The sequence below is a fragment of the Bombus huntii genome, chromosome 9 (assembly GCF_024542735.1).
Source record: "Bombus huntii isolate Logan2020A chromosome 9, iyBomHunt1.1, whole genome shotgun sequence".
NCBI lineage: Eukaryota > Metazoa > Arthropoda > Insecta > Hymenoptera > Apidae > Bombus > Bombus huntii.
In genome coordinates, this window is record NC_066246.1 from 11,642,801 (window position 1) to 11,667,192 (window position 24,392).

General features: G+C 35.9%; 2 protein-coding genes across 6 annotated transcripts in view; both read left to right on the forward strand.

Moving 5' to 3' along the window:
• The window catches only part of LOC126869348 (probable nuclear hormone receptor HR3), a 117,943-nt gene extending 97,461 nt beyond the window's left edge, over positions 1 to 20,482 (forward strand). For 4 of the 5 annotated variants that reach the window (XM_050625742.1, XM_050625744.1, XM_050625747.1 and 1 more), the window contains 7 exons: positions 4,003 to 4,168; positions 5,616 to 5,842; positions 8,426 to 8,803; positions 10,159 to 10,431; positions 11,245 to 11,469; positions 12,264 to 12,602; positions 15,608 to 20,482. In XM_050625742.1, coding sequence (XP_050481699.1) covers positions 4,003 to 4,168; positions 5,616 to 5,842; positions 8,426 to 8,803; positions 10,159 to 10,431; positions 11,245 to 11,469; positions 12,264 to 12,523 — 1,529 coding nt within the window. In that variant the 3' untranslated portion in view covers positions 12,524 to 12,602; positions 15,608 to 20,482. The remainder of the gene's footprint in view (positions 1 to 4,002; positions 4,169 to 5,615; positions 5,843 to 8,425; positions 8,804 to 10,158; positions 10,432 to 11,244; positions 11,470 to 12,263; positions 12,603 to 15,607) is intronic. The other variant, XM_050625743.1, reaches the window with a different exon arrangement.
• A 680-nt stretch (positions 20,483 to 21,162) lies between these two features.
• On the forward strand, positions 21,163 to 22,644 carry LOC126869358 (dynactin subunit 6). Its single transcript, XM_050625760.1, has 5 exons — positions 21,163 to 21,305; positions 21,498 to 21,668; positions 21,745 to 21,872; positions 21,943 to 22,085; positions 22,160 to 22,644. The coding sequence occupies exons 1-5, from the start codon at positions 21,277 to 21,279 to the stop codon at positions 22,259 to 22,261; spliced, it is 573 nt and encodes a 190-aa protein (XP_050481717.1). The 5' UTR covers positions 21,163 to 21,276; the 3' UTR covers positions 22,262 to 22,644.
• The last annotated feature ends 1,748 nt before the right edge of the window (positions 22,645 to 24,392 follow it).

The window sequence follows — 24,392 nt, forward strand, 5'->3', positions numbered from 1 at the left end:
GACTTCTTGAAAAATTTACGCTCTTAATCTCTATATGACTAATGAAGCAGATAGCAGAAAGAAATGGAATTTCAAGAAATTTTAGACATTCTCTAGCTTTAGATTTCATAGCATTTTTTAATGAATTTTCTTAAAATCTATTTTAGAAGTATTTGTGGAATTATAGTAAAGTGAAAGAGGAAAGGAGGAAGAATAAGGAAAAAGAGGAAGAAGGTGTATTTATAGTGAACTCATCTATCACATTCTCTAGCAGATCTTAGACCTTAGAAGAAATAGGGCCTGTAGGTCCTGGTGGAATTTAGGTTAAAGGCAGCATTTCTATAGAAAGGACCATTAAATGAGGATTTTTAAGAGTTCTATAGAAATAGCATTACAGATATATTCAAACTCTTTCGATCGCCAATATATTAATTACATTTCCAAGAATTCTACAACCCTTTTCCCAATCCCAAATTCTTCATCCTCAAACCCAGCATTCCCGACACATCAACTTTCCAGACTGCCTACCCTGTCCCCCTTCTCCCAACAGGCTGTCAAAACCGAAACGTCGAATACCTCACGACCGAACGCTCCGCCGTGAGGTCATTGACGTCCCATTCGTTGAATCCTCACCGCGAGGTGTGTTGGTCGCGCGTCGCGCACCCCTGGACACGCTGGAATCCCTTAAATGGCTTGATATGCTATCCGAAAGAGGAACATCTCGAGCAACGAGAACAAATCCTCCCCGATGTACATAGATTCGGCATGATAATCGCGTTGCTTCTCACAAGCCGGCGTCCGGGAGTATTTGCGTCGGTTGATAAGGAGCCAGTCTTCTTGTCCTCGTCTCGTTGCAGTATGCGCTCTCATATACGCTCAGAGGAGAGTGCATCGTGTGCTACCGGTGATGCGCGCGCGCGAGCGCATACTCTTCCTGTTGTCATCTTTCTCTCCCTCCCTTTCTGCCAGCATTGTCACGCTCTTTCCCTCTGTCGTTGCCTCCTCGTTGCTTCATCAGAATCCCCAGTCTGCTTTCTCGGTCGCTCGTTTGCCGCGTTCGGTCGATCACCCTCCGCTTCTGCCTCTCCGTCGTCCGGCTAGAGCTTCTCTCTCTCGTTTTCCTCCGCGGGCGATCCCGATAGCGGTTTCAGCTGGCAGCTGACGTCTCGCGACTCGTGTCTCTCTTTCTCTTTCCCCTTTTTCACGCGTCTCGTTCACCAACGGCTCACATTTCTCTCTCGCGCGTAACCAACAACCCCGTCCCCGAGAGCGGGACGGTACCAAACTGATGTGTGTGTGCACGCGCGCGCATGAATATGTGCGTCAAGTCATGCGTATGCGGTCGCACAACCGACCGCTCGAGATTCGTCGTGAGTGCATCGAAATGCGTTTTAGAGAGGACGGACGGAAGCACCGCTCCCCCCCCCCCCCCTCCTCTTTTCTCTTTCTAACGCTAGACTCCGGTTTTTCAGATGTCAATGCGGAGAGTCGTGGGGAGGATTTGATTGATGCATTGAAATCTTGATTTCAGTTTGTGTCTTTTTTCGGTTCAATTGTATTACCGATATAGTTATTTGTTTTTTATGTGTTTTGTTGGAGCAAGTTTGGGTATGTTGTTATCGTAGAGTAGGAAAAAGAAACGTCGATAATATCAATAGAATAGTAGTTGAATACGTGTATGTTTATTGGATGTACATTGCCGTGGTTTGGGTGATGACTAGGAATAGGTAATATTAGTAGCTACGGGCTGTTTTTGGACGACGACTATGTTAGCGCATCTATAGACCGATCCATAGATTATGATTAGAGCTAGTACTAGAAACGAAAGGACTAATGTAATATACAGAATTTGATAATGTAAGAGAATTGAATTTTCGTTATTACTTGGGTCATTGATTTATAAGGGAGGTTGGTGAGATTTTATTGTTGAGAGTTAAGTAGTTTACGTAATATTAATTATATCAATCTGTTCAGCAGAGAAAGTTTACGTAATACTAATTGAAAAAGTTACTTGCTAGAGATCTGTCTATCTGATTCTTTTTTATGAATTCAAATAAAGTTGGTTCATAAGGTCTTGGAGTCAAATCGCTCATAGGATACTTACAATTGGACCTATTTTTAACACTTTGAAATCCCTGCATAAGAGTAACGAAAGCACTCAGCTGAGTAGATGGGGATCGTTAAAACGAACCACACTGTACTTTTAAAATGTCATATATCAGGTCAATTATAGCTCTCGATCCCTTAAAATTTTTAAGCAAGTTATTTTATACAAAATTTTATACAAATTTATGCAACTATCTTTGCTGAGTGAACAAAGAATCAAGACCATGAAATTAAATTTAATTTTGAATAAACATAATTGGCGATTTTGTAACGTTTATCTATGATCTTACTTGTCTTATTTCATACAAATCGAAGCTAAGGTCACATAGACAAAAATTTGTTCTGAAGGAAGATCAATTTTAACAACGAAAATAATTTTACAAGCAATTCCTTTGAAATAATTAATCTTATAAATTAAGCTCCGAATAAACATAATTAGTATCAAACGTTCTTTCCGACTTTACTCGTCCTATTTTATTCGAATCAAAAACTAAATCATACAGTCCGGTAGAGATCAATTTTACCAACGAAAGTAACTTCATCGCAAGTAACTTCCTCTAATCAATTATACCAATCTTATCAATTTATGTCGAAATAAACAAGATTCAAAACTTCGTTACCAATCGTATTTCTCGGCTCTCCTAGTCTGGTTTCGTGCGAATCGAAGCCCTAAATCACACGGATTCAAATTTCGCCGGAAGGAAGATCAATTTTCGAAGCAATCAGAAGCCGCCGCAACAATAGCTCGTTTGAAAAGAGGCGCGTCTCGTCTGAACTCGCGAATGAACTTGAGAAACTGGAGAACACGGAAGAAAAAGGAAGACGAACGATTCAGGTTCTAGCGGTTGTTGAACGCTTCACGTGACGTAGCGTATCGCGCGCGCTCTTCTGTCATAGTGTTCGTGGTGCAGTGACGTCACTGGGATGGGTGGGTGCATCTGAGCCGGCGATAACGACGAAGAAGTCCGAGAGATGCAAAGAACTTCCGCGTTCTTCGAATCAGAACGTTTCTTTGTAGCGTTGTTCAGCGACCACTTTATAAACAGGATTATATACATGTATATATGTGCTTCGTCGATCTTTGATCTTTATTAAAGTTGTTTCTTCCGAAGTTTGATCGAATCGAGACTAGTCAATTAACCCGTGTACAATGATCGAGTCACACCATGAGATACATATGTATATAGCGATCGAAATACATACAATACTTAAGAAGAAGATCATCGATCCAAAATTGGTAATTTTCGTTGATGTAATATATGTTTAGCTTTGGTATGACGTTGTCGAAGAGAAATTACTGATTACAGATTTGTAATGAGGGAAAGAAGTTACAGCCTGGAATTAGGATCGGTGGAATAGTGATAGAAGCGCGTTTTTTTTAAATATAAGATAAGCTTTGTAGTTATCAAGGGGACTGTTGATATTTTCAAAGTATTTATGAATTTAATAATGAGCCGTAATGTTTGAAGGGCATTTTTGCTTATTTATTTTTCTTTATAACATTATACTTGAATATTACTTATGTATCTATATTTTTACAATTTTATGTACTACACAATCTACCTAAAATATGACGGTTAAATGCTTTCTAAATTCCACATTTATTAAAAAAATTGTTGGAAATCTTAATTTGCTCTCGTACACAAAACTTTAATCGTAGGGCATTGAAATTTAAGTTTAGCCAGTTTTCCAAACTAAGGATATCATCACTTGTATCATTTCTTCTCTGCGCCTCTTGATTTCTGGTAGTTAATTGAGGACATCGACTATTTAATTAAGAATAAAACACATTAAAAATTTAAGTGATTCTCTTGCTAACTAGTTGTTATATGAGTTTGATAGAGGACAAGTTTAAATTTAGATTTTGCGGTAAACGTCGAAAGATACTGCAACGAAGTGATATGATTCATGTTGCAGCCGTTAAATTCGGGCGCATGTCGAAGAAGCAAAGAGAGAAGGTCGAGGACGAAGTTAGGTTCCACAAGGCACAAATGAGAGCGGCCTCTGAGACAGCGCCCGATAGCAGTGTGTTTGAACATCAGACCCCAAGCAGTTCGGATCAGCATCACCCTTTCAATGGCGGGTAAGTTAGTCTAAAGTAATTTCACGTCAGATGTAAATGATCGTGAAATATCATTAATGATTGTAAGAAATAAATGTAAATTCATCTTGTCATTTTATTGATTGAGTCTTATAATGTATTTACATATTATATGAAGCTTCAGAAGGTTAATGAAAATACTAGTGCTCTGATTATTCTGAACTACCTAATGAAATTAATAATAGCAATGTTATAGGTGTACAAGAGCTGTAATATAGTCTACAAGGAAATTAATTAGAATTTTATGGATATTATACTCGTATTTCTCTGAAAACATTACATTTCACGTACATTGTTGATTCAAGCTTCATTTGATACATTAGTCATACTAAGATAATATTGAACTTCTAATTAAACTGTGAGATATTTAGATGACAAAAAGAAAACGCAAAACTTAAAGCGAAAAATATGATACGATTGATCTATTTATGTGACTAATAATAAGTGACATCAGACATAACATAACTAAACTAATCAGACGTAACTTCAACTTCACAGCTTCTAATAATGCTGCAGTTTCAAAGAAGTTCTGTTTTGTATTGTTGGTGTAAATTTTTCTTTCCTGTCATGTCAGTATAAAAAAAGCAGATAAGATAAGTAAATTCAAAACATCAGCTGCGTTTCCAAATCAGATATATCGATCAGTGTATTCAATTAAACAAAAGATACATACCGCTAATTGAACAATTATCTTTTAACAATTAGCGTGATACATAGATATGTGCAATGATAGATTCCATAAACATACAATAACATAATTACATCGTAAAACATACACATGATTACCTAACACCGGGACTCCTTTTTATGCAATCCAAGCGCATTAGTCAATACCAATCAGGCTTAATTTTATACGCGTATCATGGACACAACATAATCGTAATTTAATCGTCAAATATATAGACTTATTCAAAAGCATGAGAACATTTATTAATTTTAATGATAGAATTATTATTTCGCATTCTACACACGATATCTAGTGAATTATTTATTACATATGCACTCTAATGTTAACAAAAACAAAATACATCAGACTTGTTAATAGTTTCATAATTTATCGGAATGTACATTACAACTGAGCAAGCGTCCTCGTATCTTTCAACGAGGTTATACAGTATGCTTATTATACTAGTAATATTCTAGGCTCAAATAAATACTATATATTAAGATTTTTTCATCATGCACGCATATCTGTCTCATTTCTCTTTTTTTTTTTTTAAGATATAAAACAGAAATAATACATTACATTTATTCTTCTTAAAAATCATGAAATGAATTGAAAGTAAATGTGAAAATAAAAATGTATAGTATCGGAATTTTATGCCGCATAAAGGTCTACAACGAAACGACACTTCAGCATATCAATCTCGAAGCTTTTGATCAGAGAGGAAGTGCACGTTCTCATCCTCGTTTCGATTTGCTGTCGCAGGTACACGTATGGCGGTAGTGAATACGCTTCTCCCGGCCCCGGCACGGGTGGGTCGGGTTATTACAATCATCAAGCGATGACGAACTACGAGCTTAGCGCCGACTACGTCGACAGCACGACGACCTACGATCCACGACCGACGCAGACGCAGGTCGCGGACACTGTCGCCCCTGATACGCCCTCCGCTGTCACCGCGACTGGGGTACTTCCCAGCGTGGTCACCACCGGTGAGTACTCTCCTCTAAAATCCTTTCAATCTAGTCCATCTTTTTTTCGAAAAAAAAAAACGAAAACAAACGTTGGGGTCGCTTCTAATCTGTCTCTTTTTCATTATCTCTCGATAAACAGTGAAAAAAGCTTGGTTTAACGTATGAAGGTTTATTTAATAATGTACTTTTTGAAAGGGTGAAATTGTAAGTTAATGTAAATCCAAGTTTAATATTATATAAGAAATTGAGATGTCTAGTGTTATATCTTGTGTTTAAAACTACTGAGAGATGTGAAATGCTTATATTGAATTGCCCGGAAAGTTCGTTTCGATTTTTAAGGAATTTGATCGACCTGAAAGATCGTATTGAAAAGTTTTTCGCCAAAAAATGTGAGAGCTTCTGGAAAGATGGATTATTCAAGTTGCGTGAAAGATGCAGAAAGGTTGTGGAATAAAATAGCACCTATATAATATAATAAATGTATATCGAGTCGAAATGTAAATCGGGACGAACTTTCTGGGCGACCAAATATTTATCGAAGTAAAGATCATCCTGTGATTAATGATTAAATAGCGGATATTTATGCAAATTCATATTTTTATAAAGATAATTTAAAAAGAAATATACTTTACTTTGTAGATTTTGTATTTTTTACATATTATTCGCAAAAAAGTTTACACTCTATTGATAATTGGTCAGAAACAAAGTTACAACACTTGATGTTTGAATTTCTTATATTATCGTTGGTCGAAGTCCTGCTTTCTGCTTGCTTTCAATCTGTTCGTTTCAATAGAAGTTCCCCTCTGCTTTTGGTTACTTTCGTACAGCGAAACGAAACGCCGTTTATTGTTTACGATTCGATACAATTTTATTTTTAAAACTGTTCAAAAAACCAGTCAAATTTATTCAGGATAACAAGATTTTTCAACTAGTCTAGTTTATTAAATATAAAAATTTAATAGTTGACCTTTAAATATGAATAACGCCTTCTTCCATTCCAAGTCCTCAAATTCACGAAAAACAACCCACTAGTTTTACATATTTAGAGGAAAGATCTATAAAATTGCTTAAACATTGCGATAATTTATTCCCAGAATTACGATATAATGTACAGCAGTCTACGAATCTCTCGCGATGTATATTTTCAATTTTGATCGAATGCAACGTGAATCTGGCCGAGTAGCAGATATAGCTGAATCCGAGCCAAGCCAGGAGTTTATAGTTCCATTGAAGTTTATTGTTAACGAAAGAGAGGTAACAAGATGTCAATCGATGAACAAGCAACGCCAAGTAGTAGTGGTCTCTTTCAGTAGCACGCGGCTGATACAATTACTGTGTTTATCACTGCCAGTTGACTGCACGATGCATTCGGTGAATAATATTGATATTGGTGGCTACGAAGTAACGCTATGGTCATAAAGATACGATTGATTTACCGTTTGAAAAGCGCGATGATGTTGCAACAAAATGTAACATCTTTGTAAATGTTTAAAAAGTTATTCTCATAAACGCATGTACCTCGTCATTTTGTACAATATAATATCCCCTTTAATTGGTAATTCCACTGGAATTATCGAGCCAGCCAAAATGAGTTTTTGATGATATTAATGTTTACTTCTATTGAGACGGAAATATGATTACATACAGTGGCTATAAAAAGCATTTGCCCACTTACGTTTTCTTTTAACAAAGCGCTCTTTTTATAAGGTTCTATATACATATTATTTTCATAGTATCCTTTTTTAGTCGTATAAAAGTATTACTTTGTGATACGAAATTTCATATATTTTGACTTAATTAATTAATATGCTATAACAATTAAATATAATAGCGTGCAAATACTTTTTGTAACTGTTGTATATCTATTTATTTTTGTAACGTGTATTACATGTTTAGGCATATATTAAAGATTAGTAAATCTAGTGTTAATAACAAATTCTTTTATATTTCACTGTTAACTTTCCCAATCCTGATTATTCGAACTAATAATAACACACGCTATTTGAATAATATAATTTCTCTGAATAAAATGAATAATTAAATAGAACCAAACCTTCTTATTCATTTCTTACTCTTGTATATATTTTTTCTAATTTTACAAGGTACCACCCTTACAATTTCCCAATTGATGTTCTGATAAGCGAGGTTCTACTATAGATACATTCACTAACACATAGTCAGGAAGCGACAATCTCCAAATTCCCTACCTACCATCCAAAAAAAAGCAGGATCGATCGCAACCGCATTCCATCCTTGAAAGGTCTTCGCCGTCCGTTCCATCCTAGACATCCTCTACCGAATCTCGTCTCATCTCGACAAGCCAACAAACCTCATCTCAATTTCTATTCGATTCAAAACTCGAGGACTTGTTATACTTAACCCTTGAGTAGCGTAATTTCTCTTGTCGTTGGGGGAAAAGCAAAAAAAAAAAAAAGAGAAGGAAAGAGAAGGAAGCAAAGAAAAAGAATAGAACGTAACAGGAGAAATAAGAGTAACAGACGGAAAGAGAGAAATAAAGGAGAAAGAGAAGTAGTAGTAGGGAGAAAGAAATAAGCAAGCGAGGTACAGAGACCGAATGAACTTTGACTTTTCGCGTACCAGGGAAGTCGCTGTCTGCCTCGACGACCGGAAGCAGCACGGGGGGTAGTGGTGGAGGTAGTAGCGGCGGCGGAGGCGGTGGAGGCGGTGGTGGCGGTGGTAACGGTGGTGGATCCGGTGGTGGTGGCTCGGGTGGTGGAGGGAGCGGTTCTGGCACCGGCGGTGGTGCGGCTGCCGGTGGCGGTGGTGGTGCCGGTTCCCTAAGCGGGGGTGGGATCGTTGCTGTGAAGCAAGAGACCACCGTCGAACTGGCCAGCTTGGGCCACGGCTCGTACACGATGGTCGACTCGACGACCTTTCTGAGCAGTCAGCAACAGAGGGTCAGCAATCCATCCGAGGACGACGAAGTGCCGAGTCTGCCCAGTATGTCCCATGCGAGATGTGAGGTTACGTTTGTGTCCCTTTGCATGGGCATGCGTCGCGCTTTTTCTTTCGTTCGCGTTTTATTTTTCTTTCTATTTTACGTTTTCATTCTTGTATTCTCTTTTTTCTGTTTTGCGTCGTCAATTAAATCGATCGGTAGTTCTCGTGTTTCTTTTTCTTGTTGTCGCCGACGGGAGAGTACGCTTTTCTGTGTTTAGAGAAGAGGGTGTAGGTTTGAGGCGAGAAAATTGATGAATATACGGAGAGGATGAGTTTATATAGCGGAGTGAATTTCAGTATGGAAAATGTAAATGGTTACTGTTAGGAATTAAGCATAGATTTATGTGGAATTTAATTTTTATAGCTGTGTAATAAGCTTCACATATGGTATTTATATAATATATTTTTAAGAGCGGTATTTGTATATAAAAATATATTATTCCGTTGTATAAATTACTCGGGACTTATTTTTGAACTATTGAAAAGTATTGAAAATTATGAAAAAATTTCTCTGTATTAATTATTAGTAATAGAAACGCGTTACCTTTCCTGGTGTTTTTTCAGCTATATCGAAAGCAAATACATTGATCGTTTAGTTGTTTAATAGGTGTAATAGTAAATTTGATTTTTTTAACAACTCTAGTACGTCAAATATTTATCCTATTTAATCTACAAGTTACATTGGAAACTTACTCGAAGAAGTAGTAAGATGTATTTGATTAGTGTTCCCAAAGTTATAGACAACAGTGTAAGAGTTGAGTGGCTGAGAGTAGGTAATTTAAATTGTTGAGGGGAGGAATTGAATGAAAGGGTTTGAATTTCACCGTGGCGATTCTTCGAAGCAAAGGAGAGGTCGTTTAAAGTTCTCTGTCTTGAAAACTGAAGTGAAACGGCTCTGGTAACTGTAGCGATAATGTAGTTTGAAAGTACTGTAATTATGGAGATCTACAACGAACTCGACCATAGATTTCGCTGGTCCATATTGGCTTACGTGAACTTAACCTGGAAAACGTGCTCTCCCATATCGAATCGTTGCATTCTAACATGTGAAAGATAGCAACAAATGCATATATAGCAAAGACTAACCGCAGTGTTTTTCTTTTTTAACCATCTATCGCTTATACATATACATATTTGATTCATGCTATACGTATTCAAAAATTTACAATATTTCTCTCTGTGTTATATTTGTTAATGATTCGTGCAACACGTGTTGAAAAATTTACAATTTTTCTCTCTATGTAATATCTCTTAACGTATAGTCGTTTTAATAAGTGGAATGTAACTGTTAAATATTTATTTTCTTGATATTTTTATTAATATAATCGTTGAAGAGTGAGATTTCAACCCGACATCCTGATGGACTTTCGTAGATCCGGCACAGATCAGCGAGTTGCTCTCAAAAACGATAGCGGATGCACACGCAAGAACGTGTCTGCTGTCGACGGAACAGATCCAGGAGTCTTTCCGGAAGCCGCACGATCTCTCCAGATTGATCTACTACAAGAACATGGCGCACGAGCAGCTTTGGCTTGAGTGTGCCCAAAAACTAACCACCGTTATCCAGCAGATCATCGAGTTCGCCAAGATGGTTCCTGGATTCATGAAGCTCTCGCAGGACGACCAGATTGTTCTACTAAAAGCTGGTGAGTAATTTGAATTTATATTCATAATCAAGCTTTATTGGAGTAGAGAAATAGAAAGTAGCAGTTTAAAGTTACAGTAATAAATTGCGGCGGATTTTATTCGATTGTGAATCATAAAATGGTATATAGAACGATGTAAATATTGCTCGAGTTAAATAAATACTGGCGTAGTCCCACGCCTTATCTTGGAAGAAAGAAAAACCGTAACGGGCGTGTAAGATAAAAGTCTAATCCCACGCACGCAATCATTCACTAGTGCTAACTAAAGTTTCAATTTTTAAGGTTGTTTAAATTACTATAAATAGAATAGTACTAGATAAATAAAACTTGAATATATCGAGGAACATCGGAGAAGAGGTAGTGAAATTCAATAGATGCTAACTGTGTCAATATTAACCTTATACATTTTTAATAGGAAAGTTAAAACTCTATGAAGTAAAATTTATCTTATTGAAAGATTACCTTGTTAAAGATAAACACTATTTAAAGATTAACTGTTAACTCAACGCATAATAAATTTAAATTATTGTATAATCAATTATTTAAAAGCTTATAATTAACCGTAAAATTTATATTTTGACATAAAAGTAAATTTTGTAAAGAGTTATTATTAAATACTTGTAAAATACTCATTAACTACTTGTAAGCTGTATATATATTATAAAAAAATATTTGTCATTATTCTAATAAAAAAATTTAATTAAATACTGTTATCAAAATATTTTATAAACATTGTCTTATATACGTTTAGTTGAATACATTTATGTATGTTAATTTTCTCAATTAATTAACTACTGCTCATGACGTTTCCAGGTTCCTTCGAGTTGGCTGTGCTACGTATGAGCAGGTACCTCGATCTCCAGCAGAACTGTGTCCTCTACGGTGACACCATGTTACCACAGGATGCGTTTTACACGACGGACACGGCGGAAATGAAACTTGTTTCTTGCGTGTTTGAGTTAGCCAGGAGTATCGCCGAATTGAAGCTTACGGAAACAGAGCTGGCGCTTTACAGTGCAGCGGTTCTTCTTAGTCCCGGTTAGTGAAGTTCTCAACCCTATATTATTACTTTAGAATGCATTTCTTTTCCTTTCAATCACATAACGCTAAAAAAATATTATCACTCGTTACTAATTAAAGGTATTGTTATAGTTACGTATTCATCTATCGATGCAATATATCATAGAATTATTTTACATGAAAGAAAAAACACGAAGAACAGCAATAGCGCCTCATTAAGCAGAATAAATGCAATTATAACCTTTGATATCTTTTGCTTCGTGGAGTCAAAAGGATTAGCTTCCTAGCCAAGTACTTTTGACGGTAATCGATTCAGTAACTACAGAGTGGATGGTATTAAAATTCTCTTAACTAGTTAGCGTCAGAGTTCTACAGTAAAATCTAAATTCGACTTAAGAAAGATACAAACTAAAAATAATGCCATTAATTGAAGCGATTAAAAAAGTTGCTACCTATTTAAAACACATACATGGCACTATAAATGCCACGATATCAAGTTCCTCTCGTCCCTTTGTCCCTGATTCATTCTCCAAAATTATCCAGGAACTCGGCCCCCCAATTATCCCCAGGCCGCTTAATTCGTCCCATTTCGTCACGACGCTCCTCCACAAAATTAATCGCCGCTTATAAATACTCGTTCGACGGAAGTATCTCGTTCCTCTCTCCCTTCCGTCTTCCCAATAACCGTTCCTGCATGCTACTCCTTCTCAACAGCCGACAACCTCCACGAAAGGAATTGAATCCCGCTAAACATCCCCGCGGAGGCGAGGGTCGGAATGGCCAGAAATAAACAGGTCCAAAAATAATTTCAGATCGGCCGGGACTGAAAGGGCTCGCGGAAATCACGAGACTGTCACAGGCGGTGATCAGGGCGCTCAGGTCGGAACTGGATCGTAACCACGTGTCGCCCATAAAGGGCGACGTGACGGTGTGCGACGCGATCCTCGCGAAAATCCCACAGCTCCGGGAGATTTCTCTGTTGCACATGGACGCTCTGGCTAAATTCAAACGGTCGCAGCCGCATCTCGAGTTCCCGGCCCTTCACAAAGAGCTTTTCAGCGTCGACAGCTGAACGATCGACGCGGCGCAGGGCGTCCCGACGTTGACGAACAAAGCGGTACGCGAGTAGCGCCGGGCCTTGCTCTGTCAAGGTGAGTTTCACCGTCCGGAAATGAATGAACACAGAGAAAAAGAAACGAATAACATTTTTGGGGAGGACACGATGAAGCGGGCAACCGCGTATCAACGACGACGTTACTGCGAGGTTGGGCATTGAAGCTACCTAGGAAGTGTCGCTCTGATAACCGCCCGGAGGCGCATTCTTTTTGGAGGCCGTGCGCTCACGCGAAGAGTCGAAGGGTTAAAAGAACTTAGTGCGAGTAATGAGATACCGTCAATTGTCGTTCTTCTTTTCCATACTTGATACGTACTTTAATTCTTACAAGTCGTTCGTTCAAAAGCAGGACACAAGTTTTCGCATATGATTCGAGTCTACTGGATATTACGAAGAAAATAGTTATCTTTTCTTCTTCTGTTTCTTTTTTCTTCTTCCTTCTTTTTTTAATCATACTATGTACTCGCGTTTGCTTTCATAGCTTTAAATGAGAATGCTTAAATAAATAAGGAAACGGATAGTGTTATATAGATAGATTTAATTTATGAAAAAGTTCATTATATTTAATTCCCGCTCGTGTAGAGCCTTTGTAATTTAATCAAGCGACCAGAGACATCGTTGTGTGCTTAAGTACAAAAGGATTTATGTTATAAAAAGATTTATTTTCGCCCGTGACTTGCACGATTTTCTTTCAAGCCCTCCGATTCAACCAATGAGAGTTAAGATCCTCGAATCGAGTCGTAGACACGAGCGAATTGCGATTCGAAGTCGAACAAGTGGTTGTTAGGCCACATACAGCTTTGTACATAAATTCTCCTTTTTGGTCTCGTTCCTATTGACGAAAATGTATAACGATGATAGAGCATGACCATTTCGTAACCGAGATAATAGAATATCTTTAATCTTATCTGTAAGACCTGCGCAACCCGATTTCACGATTGCCCAAACAACCAACTTCGTTTACAGCTCGTTATGCTTCGGATCTTGAATTTTACATGCAAAGCGTGGCCTGGCTTTAAAAAGTCGGCGATTTCGAGCGGGAAACAAGTAACTGCGGTTAGCTTGCGGTCATTGTAAGTTTCTTCGTTAAATTTCTATACTTTTATTCGTCGTTATAAATAAGGAGAAGGAGAGAAAGGGGGAGAAAAGAAAACGGACACGTAACTTGTATTTTTTTGGTCAGAAACTGCGTAGTATCGTTTACGATTATTATTATTATATTATAATTATAACTATTATTATTACTGTTACTGTTACTATTACTACCATTATTATTATTATGTTTATTAACATTTCTTTTTATTTTATTTTTATCATCTTCCCCTCGTTTCGTTTTTTAAAAGCTCTCGTTTTGTTTTTTCCTTTTTCGACGTGTATAAACTGCCGTAGAATAATTCGCGCTAAGCCCTCTTCTTCTTTTCTTTTTTCCTTTTATCTGTTTCGATGTTTCTCCTTTTTTTATCTCCTCCGCAAACATTAATTAATCGTATTTGTTAAGTGAAAGTTACCTTGGTGTTTCTGAAAGAAAAATACAGGGTTCGCGACGAAAACCGAACGTTCGACCAGGTAAAACGACAACACGGACGTACAGAGTCTACCGGGTTTTTTTACGCGTCTCTTTGAGCACGCGTTCTGGGTTCCTCTCGAAGTTATAACCCGCGACGCTAACTAACTTATTCTCAGCTTGTCACGTGCTCACATGGAGCGTTAAACGTTACTTTTTTCTTTATTTTTTTTTTAGCTGTTATTATATAAATCGACAGATTATTGTGTAAAGCAAACGAATTTTGAATTATACACGTTTAAATGTCTCATCCTGGGACGATTTTGTAAGAAATAATAAAGTATTATAAGCGACTTAATCGTTACGTGATGTGCTTTTTCTAACCTATGAAAGTTTGTAATTATGATATAAATATAAGAATCGTTTTCGTCACGCGTTTCGTTCGCGTTCAGGACTAATTTAATTACTCTTCATCGTAGGTTCATTCTAAAATCGATACGAATATGATGCGTATAACGATAACCACGACGCTAACATTGCGTCCTCTGCGTTTGTACATATTGTATAAATTAATCGCGTGAGATGATCGAAATGATCTGCCGTGTCTTTTAATTTGTTTCTTCCGGTGTTTGCAAAGGGTTTCTGAAAACCCGGTAGGCTTCTAGCGATCGCCAAATCAATCACGGAATTCGAGCTTTCTCAGCGCGCGAGTCGAAAGTTACTTGTTTCTGATCTACAGTGATCCTTCCTAGGGAGCATTGAGTCGGGACACGATGGCATGCAAAAACGAACTCAGGATCGTAGGAGGAACAGCGTGAATGGAAAGCGTAGGGAAACGGGCGTGTCGAGGCAATCAGAACGAATAGATGACAGCAAAAAAAACAACATTCAGAACAGATTTCAATAATTTTTACGAAAAGAAGAAATAAATTTTAAACGAAATTAATTAATTAATAATACTATATTATTGTATTAGTATTGTACTTTTTAAATTTTAATCAATTATGTAATTCTTGCGAATGGAATTAGACACTGCGATAAAAATGTTAGGAAAAGAAATTCAATTGTTAAAATTCTTCGTCCAAAATGAATAGACCATTTGTTTTCACAAATTACACTTTATTTCAAAATTTCTTCCAGATGTATGTTTTCTGTCCTTAAAAGAGGAGAAACTCCAATGACTTGAAATAACTAATTCAATTTGGATAGAGAATATTAATCATTCAAAGCCATAAAAAATATCTTGTAAAAAGTCGAGCGGAGGTAAGGTTCGTCCCGCTCGGTCTGACCATGGCGGGACGCATCTACTTGCGTTCTTTTAGCCTCGATAGGTTGGAGTCGCCGCATCGGAAGCTGGCGCCACGAAAAGGGAGAAAGGACAAGAAAACACACACACACACACACGCATTCATGAAATAAAAAAAAGAAACACTTGGACCCGTCTTTATCGACTGAATAGTTCTATACTCGCGGTGCTTACGACAGGGAGCAAAAAGGTACAAGCGTTTAACAGTATATTCGTCTCCTTTCTGTTGCAGATTATTTCCTTCGTAATGAACGTATTGGGCCTTAAATAAACATAACATTGTTATATATAAAGTATACATAAAAAGCAACATAAAGTATATATGAAAGATATATAGAAGTATATATATATACATACATATATATATATACACACAGATATAAAATATATTATATATAGCGAGAGAAAGTGTACGAAGCGTGCGAGTTTGTGACAGGAAGAGTGTGTTACGATTACGTGCGTGTGGGAGAGAGCGAGACGAAAAATACGTGCGAATGGAGCGAATGAAAGAGAAAGAGAGCCGGAGACGACAAGGAATTTAAAAAGAAAATTAAGAATTGCAGTAACAGAGGACGAGAGAAAGAAGCGTGTGAGAAAGATAGCTGCGTGATAATAGAATTAATGAGAGAGAGAACTGAGAAATATCGGTTGTTATGATGATACATACATAAAGAAGTATATATATTGTATTAATTAAAATAAAGTAAAAAAAGTGGTTAATTAAGGGCCCCGCCAGGACGGTCCACGGACGACATATATAACAATATATACATATATCTATATTACGGGGGACTGGCGTGTACTAAAGAATGTTGGTCGGGTCGTCGCTCGCGACATAGAAACTGAATACATTTAAATAAACGCAAACGGTGCAAAAGCAAAGAATTACCCGAACGAAATAGCGTCGACGAAGGGTATCGGCGTTGTGTTCAGCTGGAGATCGCATCGATGTTACGAGGAGATGTCAACGCTATATAAAACAAAATAGATGAAACGAACGAAGGAAATGGAATGTATGAACGAAAAATGAAATAAGGGAAAACGTCGACGCGATGTCTAACTGGCCACGCTGTTCAACTCCTGCGTTAGTGGTTCGCATAGTTCCCTCTGAGCTACTTTAGACTCTATATATGTATAAACACACACGCATATATATACCATAAATATATATACATATTAAAAAGGGTGAAAAATGAGCACATTCCGGCGGCACGATCAAGATTCAACGGTCCCTGTGCTTAAAGAGAAGATTTAAGAAAAAGAAAAAAAAGAGGTGAAACGCGAGAATGAAAATATAAAAAGAGGAGTGCTAGAGAGACATATATGTATATATATGTATACATGTATATATGTATATACGATATATACATACATATATATATATATAAAGATAAAATAAAGAAAAGAATGGAACTTTTGTCCCTGGACCGGCCTGGCCGGCTCACGGACGCAACACGTGGATATAAAAATGAAAAAAAAAGTACGAGAAACACAGGCACACGGATACATACACACGATATACACACACCTGCAGCGAGACTAAAAAGAATACGACTAAAATGGAACACTTTTACATACACGATGCCTGCGCGAGCGCGTAGATAGAGATTAATCGAGGTAACATTATGTGCGCATTATAAACATTTTGGTACTGTACGGCACTGTATGACGCATCTCTTTATACGTAAACACGTACTTCTTAACTAAATAATAATCCATCGCCGCGGTGAAGCCTCTCGAAGCGTTTTTACGCACCGTTACCGGCATTCCTCGCTTTCGTCGGCCAGAGGATACTGGCTGGTCACCTATCGTGTCACGAACGAGCGCGCGCCAATTCGATTTCCGTGAGGTCCGAACGAACAACTGCTTTTTGCATTCTTTGAATCGTGTTGTAATCATAGGATCATTTTCAGAGCGATAATTTTAAATATTAAAACAACCTCCTGAACAAATTCGATATTTGAAGAAAATTTGATAAAAATGATTTGTTTAGTGAACTTTAAATTTCTATGAATTTGAATATTATACTATTTAATTTGAAATGAAAAAAAATCAGTTACACATTATAGTTTCGTTAATAATTGGATACTAATGTTATACAACTGATTATACGAAATTTAGTATATATAATACATTTTGTTGTACTCGGTTATTACAAGCCATTTGCGTAATTCCATTCGAGATTGTTTGCGCTTGTTGTGCCGTGTACTCTACTTTCTTTCTCAAAATATTTCTAGTTAGACAAAGACTACTTTAGGTATTTGGTACTAAATGCTAACAATGTAATAATATCTTCAGTACAATAATCACGTATGTAAGTTTAATAGAACTTCCAGAAATAGAAATTACAAATTTCATGAGTAACACGAAACAACGGTGTAAACAAATAAATCTGCTTCACCATTTAAAAACACCAAATAAAACCCCTCGGTCAATTTTTATGTTAAATAAACGTTTTTCTAAATCTTCTAAAAAAAAAAAAAAAAAAAAAGAAGAGAAAAGGCAAGAAAATAATAGAAACGGTGATAAAAATAGGATCGTACATGAATCTCCATTCCTTTCGTTGCTTTGACTAAAAATAAGAAACAAAAGAAATCTTTTAAAATCCGCTATCACAAACGAATATGAATTATCAGCGAAACACGGACTTCTCAACGAGAAATATTACGGAAATCGCGTTAGCTCGGTGCTCGACGCATGGACTGTAAATGGATCGTGAAGAGACACTTCGTGGATTCAGTATCAATGTGATGACGATCAACGACCAATAGGTTTTTTCTTTTTCGAGAGACGTCGTTTGTTGCGGCCGCACGTTTCACTTCGCTGTTAAATCCGTTTTTTGTACGCGATCAACGATTCCGGTTAAAGACACACACATTAGCGCGTTAGTTAGGTATTATTAAATATAGAGCCGGCCGTTTCTATCGCAGAAAGGGAACGGTTGGGTCGTCGATGAGATGTTATTGTTGGCGAATATCGTTAGACGCTTTAAGGAAAACGCGACAACAATCGGGTGACTCGATGATTTTTTCAAATCGAGAATGATGTCGGTCCTGTATTTTCGACTTTCTATTTATGGCTCGAAAAAATTCTAGCTCCGTTATAAAAAAAAAAGCTATGCTCCAAGATCGTGTACCCCGTGAGTTAGTTGCGGTTGCGACGTTCTTCGTGATTCGATCCATCTCCAATCCGCCAGATTGTGACTGTCGTCGATTGAGCAGAGGATATTGTATAGTTGAATAAATTGTAGTCTTGATCTTCTTAATCTCTAAATAAAAGCCGCGAATTTGTATTAGAATTAAACACTCGAAATCACTGAATAATATATAATGAATAATAGGATATTTCGTTAGTTGAAAATTTTAAAGTCTGATTCGATCGAAAGATGAATAAATTCCTCGCTAAATTCTTCGCAATATGAATATTTACATATCTGACTGTTTTTTAAACATCGTTGATAAATATCTTTCAAACTTCGCGTTCGTCGTGATGTCAGATAAAGACAAATGACGATGACTGACTGTCCGTTATTCAACTATATTATTTCTTCTGCGCGTATTCCAAACGCCAGCTCTCGAGAACGTCGAATTAGCCAAGTTTTTAAGCCGCTAAGTTGGAGTTTCGTAGTGCATCGGGAGCGTCGATACTTTACAGTTATAAAGTGTCCCACATTTTTAGCGCAGCTTAGCAGACCGCGTAGCGTGACCGTAGTTGATAGATTTAAACAGAGTTTATAGATAAGTTTTCTTCACCGTAAAGTATCGTCCGCGTCTCGTAACAAAATCCCCTTCAATTTATTGTAATTTAGCGTGACGCTTAATCCCTCAAGTGGCGGCTCTGACTGCCCGAATCATCGTTCGTCGAACGAAATAATCGAGCGCATTTTTTGTATTCGCGAAGATAAAAAAAAAAAGAAAGAAAAGAAAAAAAATGGACAACTCACGTCATGTTACATTAACGTTTCAATTGTTCACAGCGTTCACTATTTAATTATATTGTCGAAAGGACGCGCTGCTTAAGGGATTATTCGGTTTTTAATCATCATTTCGTATACTTCGACCGAGTTGAGCGACGTGTCGAGTGCAGACAAAAAAGGAGGTGTAACGAAATAACGAAATAATAAAGTAAAAGGAAACGTAGCGACGAAAGTGCAAGAGGGAAACGTGGTATTCTCAGACGAGACATCGCTTATTGAGACGTCGGAGACGCGAGAGTTATAGCGAATTGTGAAGAAAGAGGGAAGAAAAACAAAGGTGAGAAAAGATAAGGAGAGGAAGGACGAGAGAATGAAGTAAGTTATAGGGTGTTAAGGAGAAAAATAGAAAAAGGCAAGAATGAAAGAAAGAGGAAGAACAAGATACAAAACAAATTGAAAAGGAAGAAGGCTCGACGATAGCGATGGCGAATCCGTCACGGTGCGCCGACTGACACGTTTTCGGACGGTTTAAATATACTTGTAGCGAAATTAAGAAATGCATATTATTCTGCCGATTAACGAGTAAGTGCGTAGAATTCGTTTAACTGTAGATAAAGAAAAACACGTACACAGTCACGTACGCGCGAGTGCAAGATACATTACCACCTGTAATCGTTCACCCACGACCACCAAACCCACCCATATATACACAGCGTACAAAACACACAGGTACTGCATAACATGAAACAAACAAACAAACACACACACATACGAACCTACATACATGCATACACAGGCGTAAATACATGTACACAAAACAGTTACATTACTTAGACATCGGAAATAACCGAAGTACGATTTAAGAAACAAAATAATAAAACAAAAAGATCACAAAAACGAAACGAATGGAGGAGAGAAAGTGAGAAAGCGAGAGAGAGAGAGAGAGAGAGAGAGAGAGAACGAGAGCGAGAGAGAAAAGAAGAATTAAAGAAAAAAATTAATGCAAAACACACACACACAAAGGCGCAACACGTACACGCGCACGCACGTTGCAATTAGACGTTATTATCGCAATTTGGAGTTAAATTTTATAATATATAATATATAAAAATATATATATAATATATATAAATAAAAGTTGACGGATAATATAGAGTTATATTAAATATCGATTAAAAAAAAAAGAAAAAACGAGTGAAAGAGTTATGTTCTTTAGGGTGGTGCGACTCACGCGCTATCAATTCACCTTTTTCATCTTAATCCCCACCTCCTTAACTTTCTTAATCTTTTTAACACTTCCTCTCACGGTTTCTTTCAAGGTAGTCTTGTTCCCAATTACGCTCTATCTTCCTACGGATTCTGCTTTCTCTCCATTACTCCAGTACACATTATTGTTTTTTTTTCATTTACAACATAAATTATAAAATGAAAGGATGATGGAATAAAATATGTATATGGATCATATAGGTACTATGATAATTTTTCATATTTTATTACATCTTCAGTTTTGTAGATTTTAATTTTTGTAGGTTTTACAACCTATTTATTAGTTTCATTTCTTAGCTGAATTTTTAATTAGTATGTATGTAAAAATTAAAACCTAGAAAAGGATTCAAAATGTGTTATTTTACATAAATAACACTTGTAACTATATATATTTATAAAATTTAAATAACAATTTAATTATTCTACAACTATGTGGAATCCTTTTCGAACCTGTTCTATTATTCTACAAAATATTTTCAATGTTCTAATACCAGATTTAATAAAAATAAAATCATCGATATTATTAATAAATTTTCTGTATATTTCATAAGGAAGAAGAAAGGTGAATTAAATATTTTGTACATCACATAAATATTTCTTAATGTTAATATGAATTTATTGTGAGTTGAAGCTGCTTCAAGAAATCCGCGGCGACTAATTCTTCGAAATCACCAAGGAGGGCGTGTTAAGAGTATGGTGATAGAGTGACAGACGCTAAAATGAATACATTTGGCAGTCGTCGTACAAAGTGAGAGAATTTATAAATTTAGTTTAAGATACTTTTATTTTACTAACTTCTCATTATTCGTTTATCACAAAAAATTTGAAAAGGATTCAATGTATCTATTGAAATTAACATATTCATCTTTATCTTTTTGAGGTTAAGTCTGTTATGTGTGTAGTTACTAAAATATAAAACAGAAACATAATTTTTCTATAGCGTAAAAATAGCAGTAGGAGCTTTAGTATGCGAGGAAAGTATTTTAAAAGGGGATATCACTATTGGACCAAAAACTATAATTCATCCAAGAGCAAGTATCATTGCAGAAGCTGGCCCAATTATAATAGGTGAAGGGAACATTATAGAAGAAATGGCGATCATAACAAATAGGTAATTTTAATTTCAAACATTTCTTTGCTCTTTCTTACTTATTATTTGACTAAAACATTTAATTATGTTATTATAGGTTACCACCAGATACTCCCGAACCAACAACAATTCCGGTACAAATAATAGGCAATTATAATGTATTTGAAACTGATTGTACTTGTGAAGCATTTAAAGTTGGAGATCATAATATTTTAGAAAGCAAAGGTTACTATATTGTAATTGAGAACTTATTTATTTCTGATGCATCTTATTATAATTTTATCTTTATTTGTAGCTCATGTTGGTCGTGAGGTTGAACTGACCAATGGTTGTATTATAGGAACGTCATGCACAATCACAGAAGCAGACACAATACCAGAAAATACAATAATTTATGGTAACGAATGCCAACGTAGAGAAATGCACGATAAACCATATGTGAGTTTCTATTGAATGTGGGGTTACATTATAGGTAATATTTTGTTGTTTTATAATTTTATTATTTATTTCAGCCTCCAATAAGTCAAATAGAATTTTTGTTAAAAATTTTACCAACTTACCATCACATTCGTAAACCTAATGTAAAACCAACAAAAAATGAAGGGGGGCTATAACAAACTATATACATTCTTAGGTAATATATTTGCGATATAATGATTTAAAAATGCAGCAGATATTTATACATTTAATGTTAATTCTAAAAACTAACAGTGCATTTTAATTGCGTTTCTGTTTTCTAATTGTATTTATACATTCTGCACTATAAAAGTATTATTATTATATGTATGATAAATTATGAGTAGTTTCACATGTAATGTACAATACATCAGCATATAGCCCTTATGAGTTATTTGAAACAAAAATGAATATAGTATGTATAATAGCATCTTGTGAATAATTTTTTAATATAGATTTATTTTCAAATATTTAAAAGTGAACTTACAGAATATTTGATAATACTTTGAAGTATTAAATAAAATATGCTTCTTATATAAGATTTTATGGTTTACTGTAACATCATAGAAAACCTACATCTATTCAGTGTTCTTGTCACATATTAGGATATAAGAATAGTACTACTGTATCATATTATATTCACTATGCTTTTTAATCAATGAATCGACTATATGTACATTGTAGAGTGAGGTGTATATGTATATCCTAGTAATAAATTTAATTTCCTGCTGTGCCAACAGATGGCAGAACTATCATCTATTTTGAAATCAGTTCTGAAATTTGACGAGAAAACTTGTTTTATAAAAAACTTATCAATTTTATTATATCCTAATTATATTATTTATTTATTATTTATTATTACGTATTGGATTTGAATACGGTTCTGCAGTTTTTAACATTTACACTTTTTGACAACAAAGTGCAAAATATGAAATATGTTCTATTTCTATTAACAAAGTACCTATATAATTTACTTATTTATTATATAAAATACATGTATATAAATAATTCTATCTACATGAAATTTTTATAATTGAGCATTTTATGAGTACATTTCCATCCTTTATTAAGCTCCAATAATTAATTAATTATTCATATAAGTCGCAAGATCTGTAAATAAAAATATATTTCTTATTATTCATTGGAGCTTAGGAACCTGGACGAAATTTCGCGATATCAGTGAGTCCGTGCGCGTCGGCGATGCGACAAGTTAATATAACTTGATGTTTCTCCTTCTCGACGTTCTTCTCCGGGCGAACTCTCCGGAGAATCGCGGCGGCACAATACTAAACGCTACACCTATGAATATGAATTAGCGTCTCGACGAGGGGGTTGGATGCGAACCATTTACCGTTTCCGTCAGCTTAGCCGCGTACCACAGTGGCTCTCAATGCGATGCTTATTTAAGCAACAAATGTGCGAGTCGTGTTACTACATAGTTTGTCCGAATTAACTCATTAATCATCTATAGACGACATTTTATTTTGTTTATACTACATAAAGTTCAATTGAACTGCTTCTGAACGATAACAGAAATAATATTCAATTTTTACTCAATTTTATCTATACAGTATAACATAAAATTTTGTTATGTTTGGATTATTTTAGTTACATCTAACAATTTCTAATAAAATTTTACGATAAGTAATTATACTATTAAATTTTCTAGTTTATGTGAAAAAACGTTTTATACGAAATTCTGTATTAAATATATTTTATATAAAAATTGAATATTATTCAAATAAAAAAATAAATTTAATATGTTTTATTATGTAACAAATAGAACAACAATTTTTCTGGAGGAATATATGAAGAGGAAACGCAGTTAAGAGCGTAGCGGTCGCGAGTGCCGCTTTATTTTAATGATCGCTCTTCGCAACCCTCTTGAACGCAACTCTTGTCGCGGAAAGTGGTGACCCGAGAGAGCTGTCATATTTTGACGTCCGCAGCGGGCGTTCTAGGCCAGAAGGGGGAGACAAGAAGAAAAGAGATTATTTTTCGTCGCGCTGGGAGAAGCCAGAAATCAGTACGACGGCACAACCAAGGGAAAGTCCCTAATGGCGTAACAACCACAGATTTGTGCAAGGTTTTCTTATCCCTGTTAGAGCGAATTCATTATTGATAAACTTTTAGCGGATGATTTTTGTCTAAATTGAAAAGAGACTTAATTCTTTAGTTGCTAATTTGAAAATACTTCAAACGAGATATAGAACATATAACAAACAACATAACAAATTTTGGATTACGATACTTTTGAAATGTTTCTTCAACTTCAAACTTACTACTAAT

What these genes read in the sequence shown, in the direction of transcription:
- LOC126869358 (XM_050625760.1), top strand. Translation starts at nt 21,277, where the DNA reads ATGAATACATTTGGCAGTCGTCGTACAAA. An exon ending in TTTGGCAGTCGTCGTACAAA is followed by an intron (nt 21,306 to 21,497) that starts GTGAGAGAATTT and finishes ATTTTTCTATAG; the next exon opens with CGTAAAAATAGCAGTAGGAG. An exon ending in TAATATTTTAGAAAGCAAAG is followed by an intron (nt 21,873 to 21,942) that starts GTTACTATATTG and finishes CTTTATTTGTAG; the next exon opens with CTCATGTTGGTCGTGAGGTT.